Below are 22,218 nucleotides of genomic sequence, written 5' to 3' on the forward strand. Positions count from 1 at the left end.
AAGAATGATATGTGTTCGAATTCAAATGCGGCCTTTCAGCTCTCAGGAGACCGGAGGAAAACAAACGATGCGTTATAAAGTAAATATTCTGCAACCTTCACAGCTGCCATCAAATTAGAGAGGAATGAGGCAGGTTGTAATTTGGGCCTCTTTAAAGCTCCTGACAAGACGGAACATGTCCAGCTGTTATGAAACCAACCATGGACGTCCTGACTGACCAAACACACACACACACAGCAACGGACACACACTCTGAACCGGATGACGTTTGGCCTTCAAACCACAACAATGCTTCTCTGGGGCTCCCTGCCAGCGCGCCACACACCTGCTGAGCGGCTTTTCTAGGAACGGGGTCCGAACCAATTCCACGGTCCATTTGCTACAAAAGAGACCCCTCTTCCCCCCACTGGGAGTCCCTGACCCTGGTGTAGAAGAGTCAGGAGGGCCTGAGGAGGCCTGGAGGTGTAGGGGTTACGGAGGTTAGCTTAGCGTGGATGTAGGGCGGAGGTTAAGGGGCATTTAAGGGGTGTTTGTGCCTGATTGTTGAGTACAGATGTAGGTCATGTGGACTTATCTGTGATGTAGAAAAGCTCTCTTTCTACAGTTGGATTTCCTGTCTCTCTGGTTACTTTCACTGCCACCTTCCTACAGATTCCTAACATTACAGAACTTCTATGATCTACTTTGTTTCAGACTTACTCTCCTCCTTGGGCTTGCAATTCACCTCCAGGTCGACGGTGGACAGGCACAGCTTGTTGGCCTCCTGTGTGGCCAGGTCTCTGCCCGGCTGGTTCGGCTGCTTTATGGAGTTGCCGACGCTGAGGCGGCGTCCCACTGTGGTCACCTGCCGATAAAACTGCTTCCCTGTGATCTTGTGGTCAAAGCCCAGCCAGCTGAACTTGATCTTCACCCTGAAGGAACGATGGAAAGAGAAGAGAGGGTGAAAGTGTGATTGAGGGCACAAAATACAGAGCATGGAAAACTGTCAAATGAAAGGAGGTGGAGAGCAAGAAAGAAGTGAAAAAAAGTGAGCAGAGAAAGAGAGGAAAAGGAGGATCCAGGTGATTGAGAGCAAAGCCAGCTGAAGATCTGGTTTTAGAGTCTTTCCTGCCTTTAGGGCTCACTTGGCCTCTGCTGCATTACACTGGGATTTATTGCGCGTGAGTGTGTGAGCGTGCATGTCTATATGCAATCTGTGTGTAATGCAGTGATCTCTGTGCAGAACACAGGCTGTCTGGGCTCACCTGGAATCCCTTTACAGCAGGTATAACCTGAGGTCAGGTAGTAGCATTACGATGGCTGCCTAATAATGATAGCTGGAGGCTACAGAAATGTTTATATGACTTTGTGTGTGCGAGAGCGACTGCGCCTATCCGTCTTACGTGTAGTCCATGTCCTCTGGGCCGGGGAAGGGCTCCAGTGGCCAGTTGACGAAGCAGTTTAAGAAGACGAGGCAGGCGCACGCGGCCCAAACCAGCAGGATGATGATGAAGGTGGCACCCAGATCATAGATCACCTAGAGGCGGGCAGACAGTACCCAAACAGACACATTATAATGGAGAATCAATAACCCATTCTGTGCTGGCAGTGTCATTCTTTATGTGAATCCTTACAGGATGGATGAAGACAAATGAATGAATATTTTGGGGTATATCCAGAATCCATGAATCAAATGTTACCTTGATGCCGGGGAAAGTGACAGCGGAGGAGGCGTAGGATCCAATCATCAGGGCAATGAAGGTCGACCTCAGGTCTCCAAACATGTTGGGGAGCTATGGAGAGAACAGAAAGAACAGGTTAGGTGACTAACTTAAACATAATACAGAGCAAGTTCATATATGTACATACAAACATAAGTTCATACAAGTACACATATACATAAAAGATTCATTTAAAACTCGTTATAACATCTGAATATTATTTAAACCCCTGTGAAACACGATTAGCCTGGGGCTTCAAGGAGAAAAGTCAATTACCCACTTGCTAAAACAACATGCAAAAGCACAGACTGGTCTTGAATTTCCCTGCGGAAGTAGAGGACAAATCTTTCTCAAGTGTTCACTTCAGTGCTTTGGTGATGGAACTAGGAGGTCTTTTTCTTTGACACCCCACAAAATAAGCGGCACGGGCACAGACAGTACTACAGAGTCTGATTGCTGACTTTGAGAAGAGTTCTTCTCTGTGCGAATTTGTTTAGACCAGTGGGCAACCTCCGCGTCTGAAAAGTGAAGCCAACGCTGAAGTGCCTTAAACTTGCATTCTTTCTAACAGCCAGCAGGGGGCGACTCCTCTGGTTGCAAAAAGAAGTCTGATTGTATAGAAGTCTATGAGAAAATGAGCCTACTTCTCACTTGATTTATTACCTCAGTATACATTGTAAACATGATTTTATGGTCTCAATCGCTAATTTCAAGTCTTCTTCAATACAGCATGATGTTCATTTCGTAAATTATGGTCCCATTTAGAGTCAAATAGACCATAAAGCAGGGGATGCTTTAGGGCGGGGCTATGTTGTGATTGACAGGTCGCTACCACGGCGTTGTCCGGTCTGGGTGTTGTCTGCGTTTTCGACGTAGAACTTTAACCCTTTCACAGTGTGTTAATTGTTAATTTTGGTTGCCTGGAAATGTCTTATTCAGCATTCGGCTGTACTTAACTCCACTCTCTTGTGTTGCTTCTGGTTGCAAAACACCAAGATGACGACAGCCAAAATGCTGAGCTCGAGACTTAAAAACGGAAGTTCACAAACTGATGGGTGATGTCATGGTTACTACGTCCACTTCTTGTGCAGGTTGCGACCGGGTGGACAAGTCTAGACAAGTCCGCGCAGTCACAGCAAATTGGCCACTACTCTTGGTGGTAGTGTAGGAATGTACTGTATAGGCTATGTGGGGAACGCACCCTCAAATCTGACAATATAATGCTGTTAGCTTGCACATTGATATTTGTTGACATATTTCCTTTTCCCACAACCCACATGATCTCTGACTGTTAAAAATTTAGCAAATTGCACACATCCAGGCAAATACTTCACCTCAGTGCTCTACAAAATTGACTATTGATAGGCTTGTCTGCACAAAGTACACCATGTAGGGGAGAGTGGGGTAAGATGAGCCAATTTTTACTTATGCTGTCCTCGAGGTTAGGAAAAATGAGACAGAAGCAGAATGAAAACTTGAACCTTAAATTCAGGATCTCTCCTATCAAATGAAATGATCAGCATGCATCCATCACAAAGCTGTCTGGAAAAAATGACCTTCCCAAAAAAAGTGCTCCTGTGGCTCAACTTGCCCCAGGTAAGGGGTAAGTTGATCCGAGTCAGTGGGTAAGTTGAGCCATCGTGGGGTAAACTGAACATCTGAGTTTTTAAGTTTAAACCTCAGCATAAGTGTGTTAACAAACAGTTTCACAGTTATGAACTTGTGAGAACAAACCACCTGTGAGTTTTAAGACCATTGAACAATCAAAATATCATTCAATATTCGACAATATTCCAGTCGTCAAGGTTGCAGTGAAATATGAACTGTTGCTCCCTCCTTGCAGTTCCTCCAGCCTTTTGAGGTTGAGGTAGCTCCTTCAGCACATCACTCAGTGGAAAAGATGCCTCATCCTTTTCCTTGAATACAAAGGTGGGCTTCTCACGTCAAGTGTTCCCCCGGATTCTTCTGAGAAATCTTGCACTCACTTCGTTGCCCTCCAGGCTCTCAACCAAGCCAATGTAATGGTAGCTTCTGCCTTTGGATACAAAGTTTACTATGACAAAGTCACCAACTGACAGATCTGAGATGTCTGATTCACTTCTCTCATCATTAGAACTCTCATGCTCAGAAGTGTCATCAAATGGGATGGCATCACACTCTCCTCAGAACTGCTGTACGCTGTGATTTTCGTCTTGGTCTTTGGTTTGACCTAGGCCTACCTGCTAAACCCTGCTCTTTCCAGTTGTTGGGGACAGGAAGGTTGTTCTTTCTGCCAATTCCAATGCCAGTTCACAGCATTTCTTTGGAGTAAGGCCGTGGAACTGTTCAGCCAGCTTCTTGATATGGTCTGCAAGCTTCTTCTCTACCTCCTCTGTGAGGACCCTCTTTGCCTCTGCTGTTCCACTATAACCAACTGTGTTAACTTCCTTTATCTCCCTCTTCTATAAAGGTTAACACATAAAAAAATCAAACCAAGTTGTGTAACACTCAACAGTAATACCATTTTATACATCAGAGAATTAATTTGGTTAATTTATGGTGGGGTAAGTTGAGCCAGTGGCTCGGAATAATAGTAGAATATTAGTGAGCCAGTGGCTCAACTTACCCCATAGCCTTTGGCTCACTTTGCCCCATAGCTACCATTTTGGAAAAAATGGCCCAGTTTAGCAATTCAGGCTAATCTTTAGCGAAGGGATTAACATGGTGTTATATCTTAGTAAATCACCAACATGTATAATATATTTTTTTAGACCTGGATAAATTTGCTTTGACCTAACATTCATTATTCCTGACATGCAGAAAATTTACTTTGATAGGGAAAAAACTGTTTTTGGTGTAAAAAAGTACTTACTATTTCTCCCATGTGCTTGACTCCATCACAGCAAGATAGAAATGATGGGTACTTCCTGAATTTATGGTCACATGACAAAACATAATCACAGTTGCCAAGATACAGGGGGTGGGTCAACTTACCCACTGGCTCATCTTACCCCACTCTCCCCTACTGTATGCAGCAGGGTGTTGCTTGTTTTTGTAGCAGCATTTGAAGTGGAGCAGAGACAGAAAAAGCCAGAGAGAGTCTTGCACAATGACGCTCAACCCTCAACTTGAGACAAGAGAGGCACATGCTGTTCTTAACTCAGCAACTTCAAAGCGTAAACAGCCTTCTTCAAGAGGCAAGAAAAGAGAAAGAGCAAGACATGGCAACAGAGAGCGTGAGAGCAACGTGTGGCTGAGATATTTATTGCCTGTATCAGTTTGCTGTTTCATCTGTGCCATCTGGAGAACATATAGTTTTATCATGGAGGAGAGGAGCTCAAACTGATGTGGGAGGGAGTTAAAAATTGGGTTGTAACATTATTATGGGTCGTAAATAGCCAAGCATTCCCCTCCCATTGTCCTCATCTGTCCGTCCACGCGTCCATCCGGCCGCTGTTCTCACCACAGGGGTGCAGCTTGTTAAGCAGCTGCTTGAACCCTTTCACCCCACACGGACGTCACTCCCCAGATTAATTGGACCAAAGGTGAGCTACGAAAATCACTACATCCCTGCCATGACATCCAAAACAACAAGGGCTCCACTCCTGTTTCTCTGTAGCAGCGCTCAACTGGAAGGATCCAGTTGTGACACTTTACGGGAGGAGACTAACTGACTGACTGCATCAGGAGTAAAATGGGTCAGATGGAGGAGAGGAGGGGGAAGCACAAATCACACAGCAGCTCAGCTTGTGTCTAGCTCAGCAGACTTGTTGCAGTCATGACGCATCAAGGCCTTGATAGACGCAGAGTCAACAGGTTCAGATTTCCTCAACTGCCACTCTATCACTTACTCATCCTCTAGCCTGGGTCATTTTTCATGTTCAGTCTTTTGCAAGAGCTCTATCAATAGCGGAAATCTTGAAAAGAATTTGGTATGCTGTGGAGTAAGGGACTGTATGAAAATTATTATTATTATCAGCCTTCCTTTGTAATATAGTTAATAGTTACATTAACAATCAAAAAATAAAACTTTCACTTGTGCCATGAATCATAAAGGCACACTTTGCAATATGAAGAGGACAGCAGTTCTCTCTGAAACAGGGTTTTATTAAGTTGTACATTATAAGTTAGGGATAGAGATTGGGATAGATGATAAAACAAGTATTGTGAATTTAACATTTTGTGGTCAATTTATGCGGTCATCTGTCCAATAAAGGCAAAAATGCCAAAAAGACTAGTCTTTTAAAATTAAAAAGTTCTATTATTTTAATATGTTGTGATGTGTTCTTTTCTAAGTCAAGAGGGGGGTTCAAAGAAAACATTAATAACCTTGGCCTTGCTTTTTTTTACATAAAAAAGTACATATTCGGCTCCACTCACCACCTCAATCATTTTCATACAGTCCTTAAGTCACCGGTTCAAATAAGCATTCACCTCCTTGGTGTCTCTCCCACTAGGATAGTACAACCAGGCTTGTTTATTCACTCTGGGAACAGGTTCATTTGAGAGCAGCACTGTTGCCACTGACGATAACTTCTGCAAGCCCACGGGTGACGGGGAGAAAACAAAATCACGTGAGGGAACGGTGCAGTGCCAGAGCGAAAAACCTCAAACCATCTGTGTGTGCAGCAGCATGCCCAAACTGGAGTCAAAACCACATCTAGTCCTTGTGATGCTGAGCGTTGGCCTGAAAGCCATTACGTCACACCTGGAGTTTCTCTGGGTTACTAGGTCTGACTCACAGTCAGCTGCAACCACTGCTTCCCAAAAAACATGTCACAAACCGGTTTGGTCTACTCATCATGAAAGAAGAAGTGGATTAATGGGCTCAGCAGCGTGAGGATAACGTTAGGGTGAGTGTGTTGAAGGGAGGAGTAGCTGTCAGGCTTGGCGAGGAGCAGATAACAGTGTTATTGGAGCTGGAATCAATAACACATCAGTCAAGCGGACAGGTGAGTTTGTGACTGTTAAACACCAGAGGACAAAGAATCCTCTGTGGCTTCAGGCGCTAACAGACACACAACAAGCAACCGTAACTGTACACAGTCACAAGATAACAGACATGATGAATGTTACTGCCATGATATGTTATAAACACATTTGACCCTATAGATGAGCTTTTTGGCCTAGGAAAACCCACTAGCTTTATATAATAAAGATATATATATTCTGCCGTGTTTTGGATAGGAATCATTCTGTAAAAGTAGCTAAATTCTACAAATGTATTGTTGTCAGTTTAAAAAGAGTCGACAGCCAGCATGGCAGACTCCGTAAGCCCCTGCAGTGTTTAGGCAACATCATGGTTTGGGTTAAAATAACTACAAAAGTGGCTTTACTTAAGTACGGAAATTACGTGAAAAATAAGTCAACATTTAGGTTAAAATAATTACGGAAGTGTCGACACTTAAGTACGGAAGTTACGTGACAAATAAGTCAACGTTGATTTCTGGTTTCACGCGGGACACAAACGTGGTCTCCTGGGGAAAAAGTCTGTTATTTTTAGACCCACCCGTCCACCCTGACCACCTCCGTACGCTGACTTTATCGCTCTATTCTACATGGCCTGTCCTGGCTCACGATTACGTGGATTACATACGAATTGTATGCGTGGGATATATATACGAATTATAGTGCATTACTGTTCGTAGGTAGAGCTACGAACAGTGTATGAGAACAGCCTGAACAAAGTACTGCTGAAACTGATGGGAATGTTGTTAGTTTTTTAGGTATTTGTTCATAAACCAAATTATTAGACACATTTTGACCTAATGGTGGCACAAGATGAAAAGTTAAGGGATCACCAAAGTGATTAAAATTCCTCCTAAGGTGAACAGTGTGTGTAGCTGTCCAACATTGCCATTCCTAAATCCACACTTCTGGCTAGTTAGCTAGTGATTTTCTAATCATCAAAGGAATGTATCGGCCGTGTTTCTCAGTCGTCAAGGTACGGTATGTGATTACGTAGTTGCTAATCAGAGGCATTCCCAGTGTTTGTTCTGGAGATTTCACCTCATTCCCTCACCTACCCTTTTCTACCTCATTAAACACCACAGGCTTTATTAATCTCCTAACTACTTCTACTAGTCTCCTAATCTCAGTTACATCATGAATATAAGAGTCAGCAGGGGAGCGACTGAGAGCAGTCCTGTGTCTTTAAAATAATAACACCCACCATATATCTTGTTATTGCTCCTTCCCTGAATAGCTCTTTTGTTAGCTCTGTGGTCGGAGTGTATCCATGCAGAGAGTGGCAGGGTACACACACAGATGGGCTCAGTGTTTAGACAGCCACTAAAGGTCTATTTCAGCTTCAGGGCAGTCAGCTGGAGATAAGAGCTCAGGGTTCAGTGGGTGGCACGGTTCGGTTAGAGGCAGGTGGAGAGTTTATTTTAGGGGGATGCAGGCGTTCATCAATAAGTGGATCTGTGCATGTCGGGGTTTTGTTTGAACAGTATCCAGGTAACTCAGTATTTAATACAAGCACCGCTGTTTGTCATGACTCAGCATGACATTTTGTTTAGGAAAATGCACTTGCTGGCCAAACTTGAACTGAACAAAACAAAAAAAATGGGTTAAAGACTTCCCTTTTTGGCTAATCTCGAGACATTTACACCCAACAGCTCTTGAGCCACTGCCAAAATGTCCTGGAGCAATGTAAATGCTTTTAAATGTCCCTGGATTTGCCAATACAACAGCAGCTTCTGAACGGGCTGCACAGAGGTCAGCAAAGAAGTGATCGAAGGAGAGTGAACTCACTTAACCCAACCTGCTAAATGGCAATTGTGAGCATGTTAGCATTTAGTACAAGTTTGGCATCATTGGGCAAAAATTCCATAATGACCTTTCAGCATATTGTAATTCAAGTGTTCTGAGAGAAAACTAGACTTCTGCTCCTCCTCATGGCTCTGTTTTCAGGCTTTAAAACATCTAGCCCGTGACGGGAGACTTTGACCAATCACAGGTCATTTCAGAAAGAAAGTGTTCCTATTGGCTGTTCATTCAACGGAGGCAGCTGTCAATCACTAACGAACTCCGATCAACCGGTCAAACTAGGCAGCGCTGATCAAATATGAATCAATATTCTATTACTGTAATGCTGTTCGTGAGTGATTGACAGCTGCTCAGAGACGGCAAGGCTCCAGATCAGCTCTGACTGCTTGTTTTCCTCCGGTCTGTGAAATCCTTTAGATGCCATTAGGAGCACCGAAGGACACCGGAGGACACAGAGGCACATGATTTCTTTCAGATTACCTGTCTCATGCACTACTGTCAGGATATAGCGACCGTTTTATAAAAATAACTTTTTTTAATCATATTTGCTCCAATCTGCCTACTGCAGCTTTAATACTGTGCAACATGTTTCTAGGTTTATGTTTCTAGGTTTAATTAAGGTAAGGGCCTTATGAAACCTGTTCAGCTGTGATTGGATCTTGTTTCGGTCAGAGTGCTGAATGTTATCAGTACACACTGTACACCATGTGACCTACTAACATATAATCAGTATATTTACTTGTTGATGATATTTGAGCAGAGTTTCAGGCTAGACTGTTCTGATCTTTTCCACAGTCTAGTTCTGTCTCGTTTCAACCCTTAACTCTTCGTTGGGCACATGTTTTGAATGTAATAATATGTAAATGTAAAATGTAAATGTATTCTACGGGGTGTGAGAGATACTGTAAGTCTGGAATCATATAAGGGCGCTAAACCTCTCATGTTGGACTTGGTGAATGAACTTAATTCTAACTTCTCGCTAAAAAGTTTTGATGCTTGCTTAGTTCAAAGTTTCCCCTGTGACTGCAAACTTTTTTAGCCATACTGCACGTATTTTGTAAGTCTGGATAAGAGCATGTGCTGAGTGTTGAAAATGGAAATGGAAAAGGCAGCTTGAGGTGACAAAGAGGGTTAGGGAGTGAGAAAACTTGCTGAGCCTAGAGGCAGACGGGTGGAGAAAGAGGAAACTGGACGGGGCAGTTTGGGAGGAAAGAACAGAGAAACGAAAGGAGGAAGAGGGTTTTGCTGCAGCAAGTGGAAACTTCGGCTGCCTGCTGGCGGACCATTGAGAACCAGCTCTGACCGGTCCTGTCCTGCACACAGGATGGAACTCGCTCCATCCATCATAAAGAGCAGCCGAGTGGGCTGTAAGATTAGCAAACACCAGCTGACGAACACCAGGCTGCATACCTCCATCGACCTGACGTCATCTTTTTAGGAGTCCAATAAATCTCAAGGCTGAGCTTTGATATATATTTGGACTGAAACCAATTCGACTTCAATGCAAAACATTTGAGCGTTATCACCAGAAACAAGTTTTTTGGAAGGGTGGAGAGATGAGAGACCCCTCTGAGTCTGGAAGGGATTTACATTCACTCTAGCTGCACAAAAAAAAAACTAAAACCTGGATCCAGCAACCAGCTGGAACAGACATTCACACCACTACACAAAACCACATCCACATGCGCCTGACATCAGCAACTGCCGCTGTCTGGCTATAGCTCGGATCTCAAATGACTTGACCTTTGGCATTCAATCATCTTTTTTTTTTCCCCCTCAAATCTCCCCCTCCCTTCATTTCATGTGGTCAAATGCTAACAGAGCATGTACTGTACTTCCTCCATCTCAGCATGGTAAAAAAAAAATAGTTCACATGCGGATCTCACTGCCTTTTTGCTCTCACCCTTTCACCAAGTATGAAATACTGCATGTGTGCGCTTCATGAATTTTCCACCTTACAAGAAATCACTCAGTCGCTGGTGGAGAAAATGTTCAGGACATTTAGAAAAACACATCTATGGCCATTTTGTTGACAGTTTTTCACGCAGACAGGGAATCAGTCAGACCATCAGTGAGGCTTTTAAGAGCGTCCCCAGATGGACCGGTGACACAGAAAAAAAAAGGGGGGATTGGGAACAGAGGAAATGCACGTTGCAGATAGAAAGTAGATTATGGCAGCGAGCAGAGCATCAGACAGGGAGACCAAGCCCAGGAAGCAGAGGGGGCTCCAACACGTGCCACGGACGGGAGGAAGGACAAGGGGAGGAGCTTCATGTCTGCTTGTGGGTGTGTCTGGATATATGTTTACATGTGTATGTAGAGGCGGGCCTGTTAGTAAGAAGGAGGAGAGATTCTCAGAAACATGAAGCTGTGTACAAGCACAGAATAGGAGGAATGTTGAGCAGAGAGGCAATCAAGCACCCCATCCTCCTCCTCCTCCTCCTCCTCCTCCTCCTCAGCTTCATTTGCTGTTTTATCATCATGTCACCGAGTGCTGAGTGTGCATCCGCTGGAGAACACGAGGAAGTGACGCAACGATTGATAAAGAGAAGAAATAACAGAGAAAGAGGGCGAGGAGCCAAACAGCACACTTTGAGCTCATTAAGAAAGGAGCAGAGACAAAGAACGATAAGGATGAAAGATAAGGATGAAAGATGAGGATGAAAGAAATATTCTAGTCCCAAAAAGGACTAGAACGCACAGTCACTAAGTGAATTAGGTGGGTCACCATGACCTGAGGAGTTTCAATAACTCATGATGCTGCGTCAGAGCGTTTTACCCCCTGATACATAAAGATTACAGGTTTCTGAAAATAGCTGTTTTCCTCGACCCAGAAGATTCAGGAAAGGGCAGGGAGAAGGAAGAGCCCGAGCAAAGCATCCTCACAACCTCGCTTACTACTTACTCTGTCTCGATCTCTTTCTCTCTCATACATACACACACCGAAACGCGCACACCGAGGCAGTAGGGCTGCGCATTGGCAAAAATCTGGCGATACGATACGTATCACGATACAGGCGTTACGATTCAATATATTGCGATACTGTAAGCAAGGTGATATATTGCGATTTATGAAATATAATTTTAGGAAAACAGTCAGTATAAAGAACACATCACCATATGCATAAAATCTGAGTAAAATCTTTACTTTTCTTCTGCAGTCAGAACAGTGGGATCTGTATTTGTATTTTTCAGTCCCTGTAACATCCAACATCATAGAACTACTTTGAGAGGGCAAATACACTGAGAGGTAGCTTCTCTTTGTAAATTAAATAAAGTATTGACTGAGTTAATCTTTGCATGTGAACTCTTAATTAAAAATCGATACAGTGTTTTTGAGAACCAATACAGTATCACAAAACGTAATATTGCGACATTCGATATTTTCTTACACCCCTACGAGGCACGTAGTATAAAGCAGGGGTTCTCAAACTTTATTGGGCCAGGGACCCCTTACAGGGGAGGGCATTTTCCATGGACCACTCATAATCGTAACACCGATCAAGCATAAAGCTTAGCACCATTTGTACTCTTAGATGCCATTGGAACTATTTGTATTTGAAAACTTTACAACCTAAATACTTCCGACCTGTATCATAGTGATAAACAGAAACACATTTCAATTTGAACCATGTTAAGATAAGATGCGATAATCCTTTCATTAGTCCCACAGCGGGGAAATTTGCCATGTTATTTAATGTTACTACCATTTATTTAACTTTAAAAAGAGGGTGATTTTACTCAAATTGCATTTGGACTCATAGTCCAACTTAAAAATGATGAATTCATCACTGTGTATCACAATCATATCAGAGTTTCTATTGGTCCGAAGCTAACGTGGGTGGGAGTAATGGACATCCAATATGCTTGTTGTATTGGTGCAAATGATCCCCATCTGTAGATATGTACTTTTTAATGATACAGCCCAATTTTATTAGTTATAGCAAATTATTTCACGGACCCCTGAGAGATTGCCACGGACCCCACTTTGAGAATCACTGGTATAAACTAAACATTTGTCGAGGCCTGCAGGGAGCTGTAACTCAGCCCGCTGAAGGTCCGAGTCGCTCAACAGCTAACACAACACCAGCAGTGCTGACACACAGTAACATACAGTACTCTGCACACAAGACTGTTTTGGCAGTTGTGTGTACACGTCCAGTCTTGCTGAGGGAGGGCAGCTGAAACTGGAGAAGACAAAAACAACCAGACTAAAGACTGGGCGGTCGGGTGGAGATTGGGGGGGGGCACAGTAGGATGAAACCAGCTGAGCAACTTCTGTGTGTGTGTGTGTGTGTGTCAGTCAGGGTCCCAGTGGGCAGCCTGAATAGGAAACAGCACAGCATGGGTGGGGAGTCGCACGCAGACACGCACGCACCCGGTTGCTGCTTCCTGTTTGTCTCCTCTGTGACAGACTGTCCCTGCTCTGCTTTGTGATAAAGCAACAGACTGTTGAGGCCACGAGCAACAAAGAAATATCTACCGTAACAAAGTAACACATAATATTCAACAATCCACGGCTGATGTTAATGGTTATGATACAGTTTGTTGACATGTTTATCATCTCAGAATTTTTTTTTTTGACACCTTCAGTGCTTCAACTCTATTGTGCTGTTAGAACAACGACACATCTGTAGACTTGCCCTGTAAACAACACACACTATATAGATCCGTGTGTCCTTGTGTGGATGAATTAGTAATGAGCAGAGGTCTTTTTTTGGCTCGCAGCCAGAGCGGCAGAGAAGGAGTGAATAATAAATGACTAATGCAGACTAGCTCTCTCCCCGTGTCTCTCTCTCTCACGTGGCCTCTCCTGTGATGCAGCACTTTCTCTGACTGATGAGCTCATCCCGATCACTGGCTTTCACTCATCCGCTCCATCCCTCCCTCTCCTCCCGTCTGCACATCAGTGCTCATGCCTTTCTCCCAGCGGTCTCTTGTCAACTGCTCAGCCATCTTTTCCAATGTTCCCTCTCTCTGGCGCGTCTGTCTTTCTGCCCGTCTCTGTCTCTAGCCACTCTTGGTTTGTCCTCTCTTCATCAGTGTCTGATGCTATCACTTCACAGCGCTCTAATCCACTCTCCTGCCTCTCTGTCTTCTCTGTCTCCTCTTCCTCCTCACCCACTCCTCTTCATTTCATTTCCCCTCACACAACATCTACAGTATGCATGATGCTTGTCTTTTGGTTTGCTGGTATTTACATTTTATTAGAAACTGGCTTTCTGTCACTCAGTGTTGTTTCTTTTGACTTGTCAGACGCTAAATAAACTAATCTTAATAAAGTGTTTTAGTGTCGGTCATATAAGAGAAAGTGGCATCAAGAAATGTATTCGTTAGGGCTGTCAAAGTTTACGTGATAATAACGTGTTGACGCAAATTCGTTTTAACGCCAATTTCTCTGACCTCGAGATATGTGAATGAAAATGGGTTCTGTGGGTACCCACGAGTCTCCCCTTTACAGACATGCCCACTTATGGGGTTTATAAGTAATGTAATCTTAATAAAGCTTTGATACTCACTGTCAGAGAAGTGAAGGTCATGCACATGCCTCCAAAGCCATTTATCGCCAAAGCAAAGAAGATCAGGATGGACAGATCTGCAGGAAAAAGAGCAGATTAGTAACATAGATAGACACTCTGCTGACACAAAGTGTCCTGTCTGATTGATTAAAGTGTCACCAATGCATCGATACACTGCATGTGCCTGTGCGTAAACATGCTGTTCAATGTGGCTCACATACATAAGCAACATGATCGAGATCAGCGAAGCAGTACAGCCTCAGGGTGAACACGTGATGCCGTTAAAGTGATGTATGTGAGATGATATGAGTAGAGATACGTACTGTTGGGATCATTGGCACCGTAGGCGATGAGGAGGCAGGAGAAGGCAAAGCAGGCACTGGGAAACACAAAGCAATGGGTATGAATAAGGCAATAAATAAACCGAACAGACCATTACCGTCTGATAGTATATCATATCAAGTGGAAAATGGATTTAGACGTTCTTCTCAAGGCTCACCTGCCCAGAAGTCGTAGCTTCCTTGGACCATATTTGTCCATGACGATGCCCATGGGCAGGGTGATGGCAGACAGCAGGAAGGAGCCAACGGTGAAGGCCAAGTTCAGCATCTCGTCCTGGTCTTTGCAGATGGGCCAGCCATTCATCTCCAGGTACTCCTCATCATCAGACGGCTCAGAGGTGGACATGTTGGAGAGGTTGAGACTGGAGCTGTTGTCTGGATGGGGAGAAAAATGAGAGAGCGAAGAGGTAAATACTTCAGATTTCAACTGTTAGATGAGGAAACCCTTTCTTAACTGGATTTTAAAATGCAGCAACTAAGTTTGGAGCGTCATTTAGCCTGCTTCGCGACTTAAAACTGAGCTCGCTACAACCTAAAAATGGCAAGTTGTGTAATGCGTTAAAGAAGTTGGTGCCGTTAAAACAAATTTGCATTAACACGTTAACTTTGACAGCCCTAATGTTTACATAAAAATATATGACCTGTATATAAAATACAAAGCATTTTCATAGATTAAACACATACATTAGTTCCACTCCAGACTGCAACATTAGAATGCTGCTTGCACATTCATGCATTATTAATAATAATCTAATAATAGCCTATAATTTATACAATAATAGAACACTCTGAACACTTTTAATTGGACTTCTGCTTGTAATTAAGTACTTTTAAATGGTAATATAGCCGTTCTGGCAGTTTCGGTGTGATCTAAAATGATTCTTGGTATTTCAAGGGATCTAATTTCTAATGTTGCCTTTTGAGGTGTGAGTTTCTACATTTACCCCTCCCTCTCTGAGAGCTGAGCTGCTGATCAGCAAACCAGGAGACTTATTAAAGGTCAAGTAAACACACCGGACGGAAAACAACACAACGCCGGGTAAACAGACTCCGACTGAACCCCCGCACGGTGGAGGGGAACTCTCTGTAACAGTTTCACACGGACAGACGGCGACTCAGTCTGAATCACTGGTAAACACAGTCCACTGGGTTCATGGGGAGTCTATTTTAGTCTATCTGCTCTATTAGGGCGTTGCCTCCGGTGAAACTCTGCTGGGATCAACAGACAGAAAGACGGGGGATGAGGAGGAGGAAAACAACTCCTCACTCACCTTGACTTGTTTTTGGTTAAAGAGCCAGGAGAACAATAGAGGCAGACTCAGCAGTTACCACATATTTAATGTGTGGAGGAGGGAGGGAGGTACGAAGGCCTTAGTCATCAGAGTGTTTTCCTCATTTCAGTCCTGGGGGCAAGTTGTCAACAGCAGCTAGTCTCGGCTGTGTCTAATAAACAACAGAGCTGAAAATCTGCTTTCAAACTATGTTCTTAGAGGGGTGTGTGATGTTGACATTTGGCCTCTGTTGACCAGCTTAAGGCAAAAGGTGGGATGGAGGAAGTGTTGACGCTGGTCTCTGGGCCAAGGGGAGGATTTAGAGTAACAACAGGAAGCTATTGTGTCATATTTAATGCATCCTGGTGCCCAAAATTAGCCCATGCCCTGTGAGGATGGAAGTAGGTGAAAGGTAAGGTTGTAGTGTTGTTTTAATGATGGTACATACATTCACTGAGAGCTGCAGAAAGGACTAGTTTGATTTAACATGAGGATGCAGAGCGATTATGATCTGTGGGCTTTTATTTAAAGTCTGTGATGCATTCAAGTACACAAAGTAGTCTATTGGGATAACCTTCACCTGAATGGATTTCCATGCAAACAGAAGAGAGTTTTAGAGTCTTTTAAAAGTGTTGTTGTCCAACCTAATGGGACATTCCATCCCTCCTCAGCCTAGGCTGATGGGAATGACTGTAGTTTCACAGGCACGCCTGATAATGACGCTAGAACCATGTACCATGAACGTCTGAACAAAGGTTTGTGCCAGCTCATCTAGCAGACGTGGACACATTACACTGGACACGTGATAAACGTCTGTACAAAATATCAAGCCAATGCATTCAATAGAGATATTTCAAGTGGTGGAACGATGGCCGGCATTGCGAATGACGGTCTAGCGCATAAGTTGCAGTTTGAACTTTAAGGTTGGGAGTTCACAAATAAAAAATCTAGAGGAAATGTAATGAAACAGTGGCTTTGTTTACATAAAATTCATAATCAGGCACCAGTAGGTACATTTTTTATATCCAGACTAATATGCCCAATGATGAGTGATGGAATATTGTGAGAATTACCATAAAAAACGAACTCACACAAACCGCAAAAGCCAACAGTAAACCGGAGATGAGGCCTGCAGACTCGTTGATTGACCTTAACAGTAGGCTACCTGGTGGTGTCTAATGGCATATATGGTAAAACACAGAGAGGTCTAGTGTATTGAGATGCTGTGTGTTAGGGCTGTGTATTGGTAAGAATCTGGTGATACTATATGTGTCGTGACACAGGGGTTACGTTTCAATATATCGCGATATATTTATATCATACCGTAAACAAAGTGATATATTGACATTTTTTAAATCTAAGTTTAGGAAAACTGTCATAAAATAAAGAACATACCGCCATATGCATAAAATCTTTTTTACTTTTTTATGCAATTTACATTTATCACAGACCCTGTAACATCCAACATCATAGTACTACTTTGAGTGGACACATACACTGAGAGGTCGCTTGTCTTTGCAAATTAGATAAAGTATTCACTGAGTAAATGTTTGCATGTAAACTATGAATTAAAAAATGTATACAGTGTTTTTTGAGAATCGATACTGTATCACAAAACAAAATATTGCGATACTCAATATTTTCTTTCACCCCTAATGTGTATACTAATAACTGAAAGTGGCGCGAGCGAGCGTGAGCGACAAAATCAGTTTGATGACGTTGTTTTCTACTGGAATGTCCTAACTGGCCGTGAGTGACGCAGCACTGTGCAAAGCGACCTTTAGAGCTGAACATTTGTCAGATGCTGTTCCTATTTATTCCTGTCGCTCTCATTGAAAGGTCTCTAACTCCAGTGTGATCTCGAGCGCACAGCTGATCGGTACGTGGTTTGCTTACATGACGTAACCGAACAGAGAGCTCCGATGTTATTATAAGTAAATAAAAAGACCACAAAAAGTTATCGTGTTGGTTTCTTATTCTGTCAATAAGAAGACACAACAAGGTCAATAATATTATAATATTCATCATTACATTAATTATTAGTTCTGTGTTATTATAAAAGATAATATTTAAATCCCTACATGTACTTTTGGCTCCGGCCACTAGTGGGTTCAGTGAACCAACACAAGCTGCGCCTATGTCCCAGCATGGCTAAAACCTCCAAAAGATGGACTTCGTATCAGCACTTTGTGATCAAACATCTCTGTCAATATGTTGATCTTGTGCTCGATCCTCTCGGGCTGGTATTTGAGATGTATTGCAGCATTAAGTGCTGACTGTTGGACTAACAGAAGATAGCAGCATCTGTCCCCCAGCGGTCTCGGCTGCTGACTAATCAAATGGTCGCAGCGAACCTGAGTCAATAAGGAAAGAGCCCCGACCAAACATACACAGACACACACAGAGAGGCAAATACACTCCAGGGTATAGCCTAAAGGCTGACTGATCTTCTGTGAGAAGCTCTTTCTGGGGAATCACACTGTGTGCTATCCTTCAGAGGCTGTTTCTCATTCATGTCAACGACATAAAGGCTTTTTTGTGTGTGTATGTTTCGCCAAATTTTTGCTTTTTTTACGCCACTCCCTTCTCTCCTATAAGCTTCCCCAGTACATACAGCTGATGTCAAACCCACCCACCTCCTACAGAGTCAGTTTAATAATTACCAGGCTGCACCAACAGATTTGTTTCCTCGGCTTCAAAGTTGTCCCTCAGATAGCACCAAGATTACACAACGCAACCTGATTGTCAGCGTATTAAAACAATGCACTGACAGTCGAGTAGTCAATCACACAGGATGTTATAGGAGGAATAATGCTGACGGATCCTGCAGTACACAAACCTCTTCAATGTAATAGAGGACATGTCAACAAAGGCTCTGCTCCTCATGATTAGAGGCTGCTTGTATAAGGAAACAGTCCGTATTGTGTAAAGGTGACGAGGTCAAGTGATGGTTAGCAGGTCGTATTTAACAGCCTCAAGGCAACGTGCACAAGTGGATACGCAGAGCGTTCAAGAAGATGAGAAAGGGAAACAAAGCAAATCCTTTCCTTTCGGGGATGACGTACATTCTGTCCACACTGAGCAGGAACAACATTTTCTAGTGACGGAGCAAACAGAGTCATACACACATTTTATCTGGCAGAAACAAGCAATCAGTTCTCAGTGAGAGAACCGTGCTGACGGGCCCAGTCATCATGAGAAACAAAGCCAGACTAAAGGGAGGCGAGCGTTGATGAGTTAGACGTAGGAGTGTACACCTTTCTCTTTCCGCTGCGGGACACAAACACACACACACACACACACACACACCTCACACCAGCAACCACAACCTAACGTGGGAGAGAACACTGAGCTGTGCTGATGAACAACAGAGTTTCATCAAAACATTTGAACGTCAAAACAGAGCCACAGTGGAGGAATAGAAACGTTTAGGGAAGGTTTACATGCAAATTAAACATACAGCTAATTCAAACGTGGCGTGTGTGACCTGATATGTGTCCTATGTGCTTAACTGTAGGTGAAATGCCACTTTGGTGAAATTCCCCGACACATTCTGGAGCTGTGTTTTGTCTCCTCAGCCAAACGCTGGACCACCTTTTACAAAGTGCAGAACAGCTGTAGTCTGGCCAGCTCGGCCTCTGACTCAGTGTCGTCTCGTTAGCCTTTTGACATGAGCAGTGACAGCCCAGTCGCACAACAGTTTCACGAAATGTAATGTATTGATTCATGTACATAGACACAAATTTCAAAACATATTTTCGTGATGGTCAGCATGAAATCAATTTGTATGTAATCCACGTAATTGTGAACCGGGAAGGGAGGAGGGTCAGGGTGGATGGGTGGGTCAAAAAACACAGGACTTTCACCCAGAAGACTGGTGTTTGTGTCCTGTGTGGAACCACAAGTCAAAGTTGATTTATTTGTCGCGTAACTTCTGTACTTAAGTTACAGCACTTCCGGTGTTATTTTAACCCAAACCGAGATATTTTCCTAAGCCTAACTAAGTAGTTTGTTGCCTAAGCCTAACCAAGTCGATCTTTTCCTTAACCTAACTAAGTAGTTTTATTTTGAAATGGAGCGGAAATTGACACGTGCGTCATGTGTTGCTGGACATTCGTAGGAAAAAGCACAAAAATACGTTGTCGAAAGTCGAGCTGAGCGTCACAAAAAAAAAAGTGAAATTTGTGTCAATGTACATGAATCAAATAGATTAAATTTCGGGACTATTTCACAAACTGCTGTGTTGGCTGTAGATGGAAGCACAGGTGGTTATGTGCTGCCTAGAGACTGTGTTGGCTGTAACAGTTTTTAAAGAGGAATTCCAACAATTTTACACATCAAAGTCTGAGAAAGAGGAGGAGGGTTGATTACAGTGACCAATAACTGTTTCAATGCTCATATGGGCATGCAGGTATTGTTTCAAGATAGAATAAAACAAAAAATGAACCTTTCCTTTAATCTGATCTCTTTATAACTTCAGACTGAAAAGGCTTCACAACAATAGTAGCATGGTAGGGCTCAACTTTTTTGCCAAGTTCTCCACAATGTCAAACATTTCACAATGTTATTTCAACCTATTAATGAATGCAAACAGCTCCTGTGCACACTAGAAGTAGGACAATGCAATGTGTTTGCACCGAGGACAGAGAAACACATTATTGACTACACTGTGAGTGAAGACATACACAAAAACAGCGCATGTAGCACCTTCTTGACCTGATTTCAGACTTCTCGCCACACCAAAAAACTGCTGATTCAACACCACTTATCAGGTCAGAGAGCTGGGACCTGTAGTGATGGGGCTGGGGTCAGGTCACTGTGGAAGGAGCTGAGTCATTGGCAAGAGATCCCTAAACCTAATCCGATCAGATGAACAGGCTATAATAAAACATCGATGGATAATCAGCTTTCATTCTTGGTAGATTACACAATGCTGTATCCACTGATAGACAAAGAAATGAGAGTGATCTACCAGCAGTTAACACAGCTAACGCTGCAGTGGGTGGAAATGGCACAAAGATGATTAAAAAAGGTTATTTTTATTAAAAAAAATTGCTATATCCTGACAGTAGTGCATGAAACAGGTAATCTAAAATCCTGTGTTCCAAATGGTATCTGCAAGATTTCACAGACTGGAGAAAAACAACCAATCAGAGCTGATCTGGAGCCTTGCCGTCTCTGAGCAGCTGTCAATCACTCGCAAACTCTGATCAAACGGTCAAACTAGGCAGCTTTGTTTGTGACAAACGGGCAGCCATGTTGAGATCAGTTGAGGAAATACCAAGCACCACCCACCAGCCAGAACAAACTTTCTCATTTTACAGCTAAACAGTACACTACAAGATGTTTCTGAAAACATTTTACAAAAGAAATAGACATTACAGTAACAGAATATTGATTCATATTTGATCCGCGCTGCCTAGTTTGACTGTTTGATCGGAGTTTGCGAGTGATTGACAGCTGCATCTGTTGAATGAACAGCCAATAGGAGCGCTCTCTCTCTGAAATGACCTGTGATTGGCCAACGATTTTTGAAAGCCTGAAAACAGAGCCATGAGGAGGAGCAGAAGTCTAGTTTTCTCTCAGAACACTTGAATTACAATACGCTGAAAGGTTATTACGGATTTATTGACCAATGATACTGAAAAAATTCTGCCTACTGCCGCTTTAATGCAGACCTACAGTCATGTTTTCTCTACAGTGACAATGCTCTCATGTCAAGGAGTGAATGTGTGAGAGCGATAGAACCATTAAAAAGGTTCATATGCGCAGATGAACCCTTCGAGGCTTTCATCGCAGCTGCTTTGTAGGATACAAAGACAGAAATACACAGACAGACACAATCAAACGATCAAAGAGACTAAAGCAACCCGCGTGATAATAATGAATGGTCTCATTCACGCATCGATCAGCTGCCTGGCAATAGAGACAACCACAAACCCCTCTGATGATGAATATGATGATTATTAACTGCTGTTTTAGTATCTCGTTGTTATGTTTAATCTGACCTACATTGCTCCTATATGACAAAAGAGTTGTTCCCAAATCCTGCAAAGAGGAACCAAAGTCCTCATCTGACCCAAGCAGAAGCAATTTTGTGTCATAAAGACAAAAACTAATAATGACTGGCTGAGTGCAGCAGCTCCCTGCATCACCTTTGATCATAGAGAACTGAGGACAGAATAAAATAATATTAAAATAACTGAATCTGATCTGTCTGATAGGAGCACTTCATAGCTGCTTTTGAAGCTTGTGTGGAGCCTGGCTGCTGCTGGCATATTGACTTGTCTTCCAAGAGGAAATCCCAACTGTTGGATCAATACGAAATCTTGTGTGTTTGCTTATATGCAGGTAGCTGCTTCTCTCAAAGGTCGCTGTCTTCACTGACGAATAACACTTGAGTAACACGAATGAGAACTGTAGAATATGGAGAGGCTGTTTCTGAAGTGAAACCTGAGCACTTCCTGAAAAAGCCTTTTGTACACGTGTTTGTGTGTCCTTAAATCTCCATAATCCCACCACACCCGCTCAGCAAAAAGAACCCCAGAGTGTCACAATCAGTCTGCTGAAAGCTTTTGGTTACCCAGCAGCTAGTAGAGAGATACTCGGGGCGTCGTCGTGTAAGGTCGTGTCATTA

The 22,218-nt window shown here is 43.1% G+C and overlaps 1 protein-coding gene across 2 annotated transcripts in view; it reads right to left on the bottom strand.

Moving 5' to 3' along the window:
• The window catches only part of LOC119491205 (large neutral amino acids transporter small subunit 4-like), a 34,266-nt gene that overhangs the window by 6,169 nt on the left and 5,879 nt on the right, over positions 1-22,218 (bottom strand). For both annotated transcript variants that reach the window (XM_037774945.1, XM_037774946.1), the window contains exons 3-8: positions 14,469-14,685; positions 14,293-14,348; positions 13,970-14,046; positions 1,680-1,772; positions 1,383-1,516; positions 700-911 (exon numbers count right to left, since the gene is read on the bottom strand). In XM_037774945.1, coding sequence (XP_037630873.1) covers positions 700-911; positions 1,383-1,516; positions 1,680-1,772; positions 13,970-14,046; positions 14,293-14,348; positions 14,469-14,685 — 789 coding nt within the window. The remainder of the gene's footprint in view (positions 1-699; positions 912-1,382; positions 1,517-1,679; positions 1,773-13,969; positions 14,047-14,292; positions 14,349-14,468; positions 14,686-22,218) is intronic.

Source organism: Sebastes umbrosus, chromosome 7, assembly GCF_015220745.1.
Source record: "Sebastes umbrosus isolate fSebUmb1 chromosome 7, fSebUmb1.pri, whole genome shotgun sequence".
Lineage (NCBI taxonomy): Eukaryota > Metazoa > Chordata > Actinopteri > Perciformes > Sebastidae > Sebastes > Sebastes umbrosus.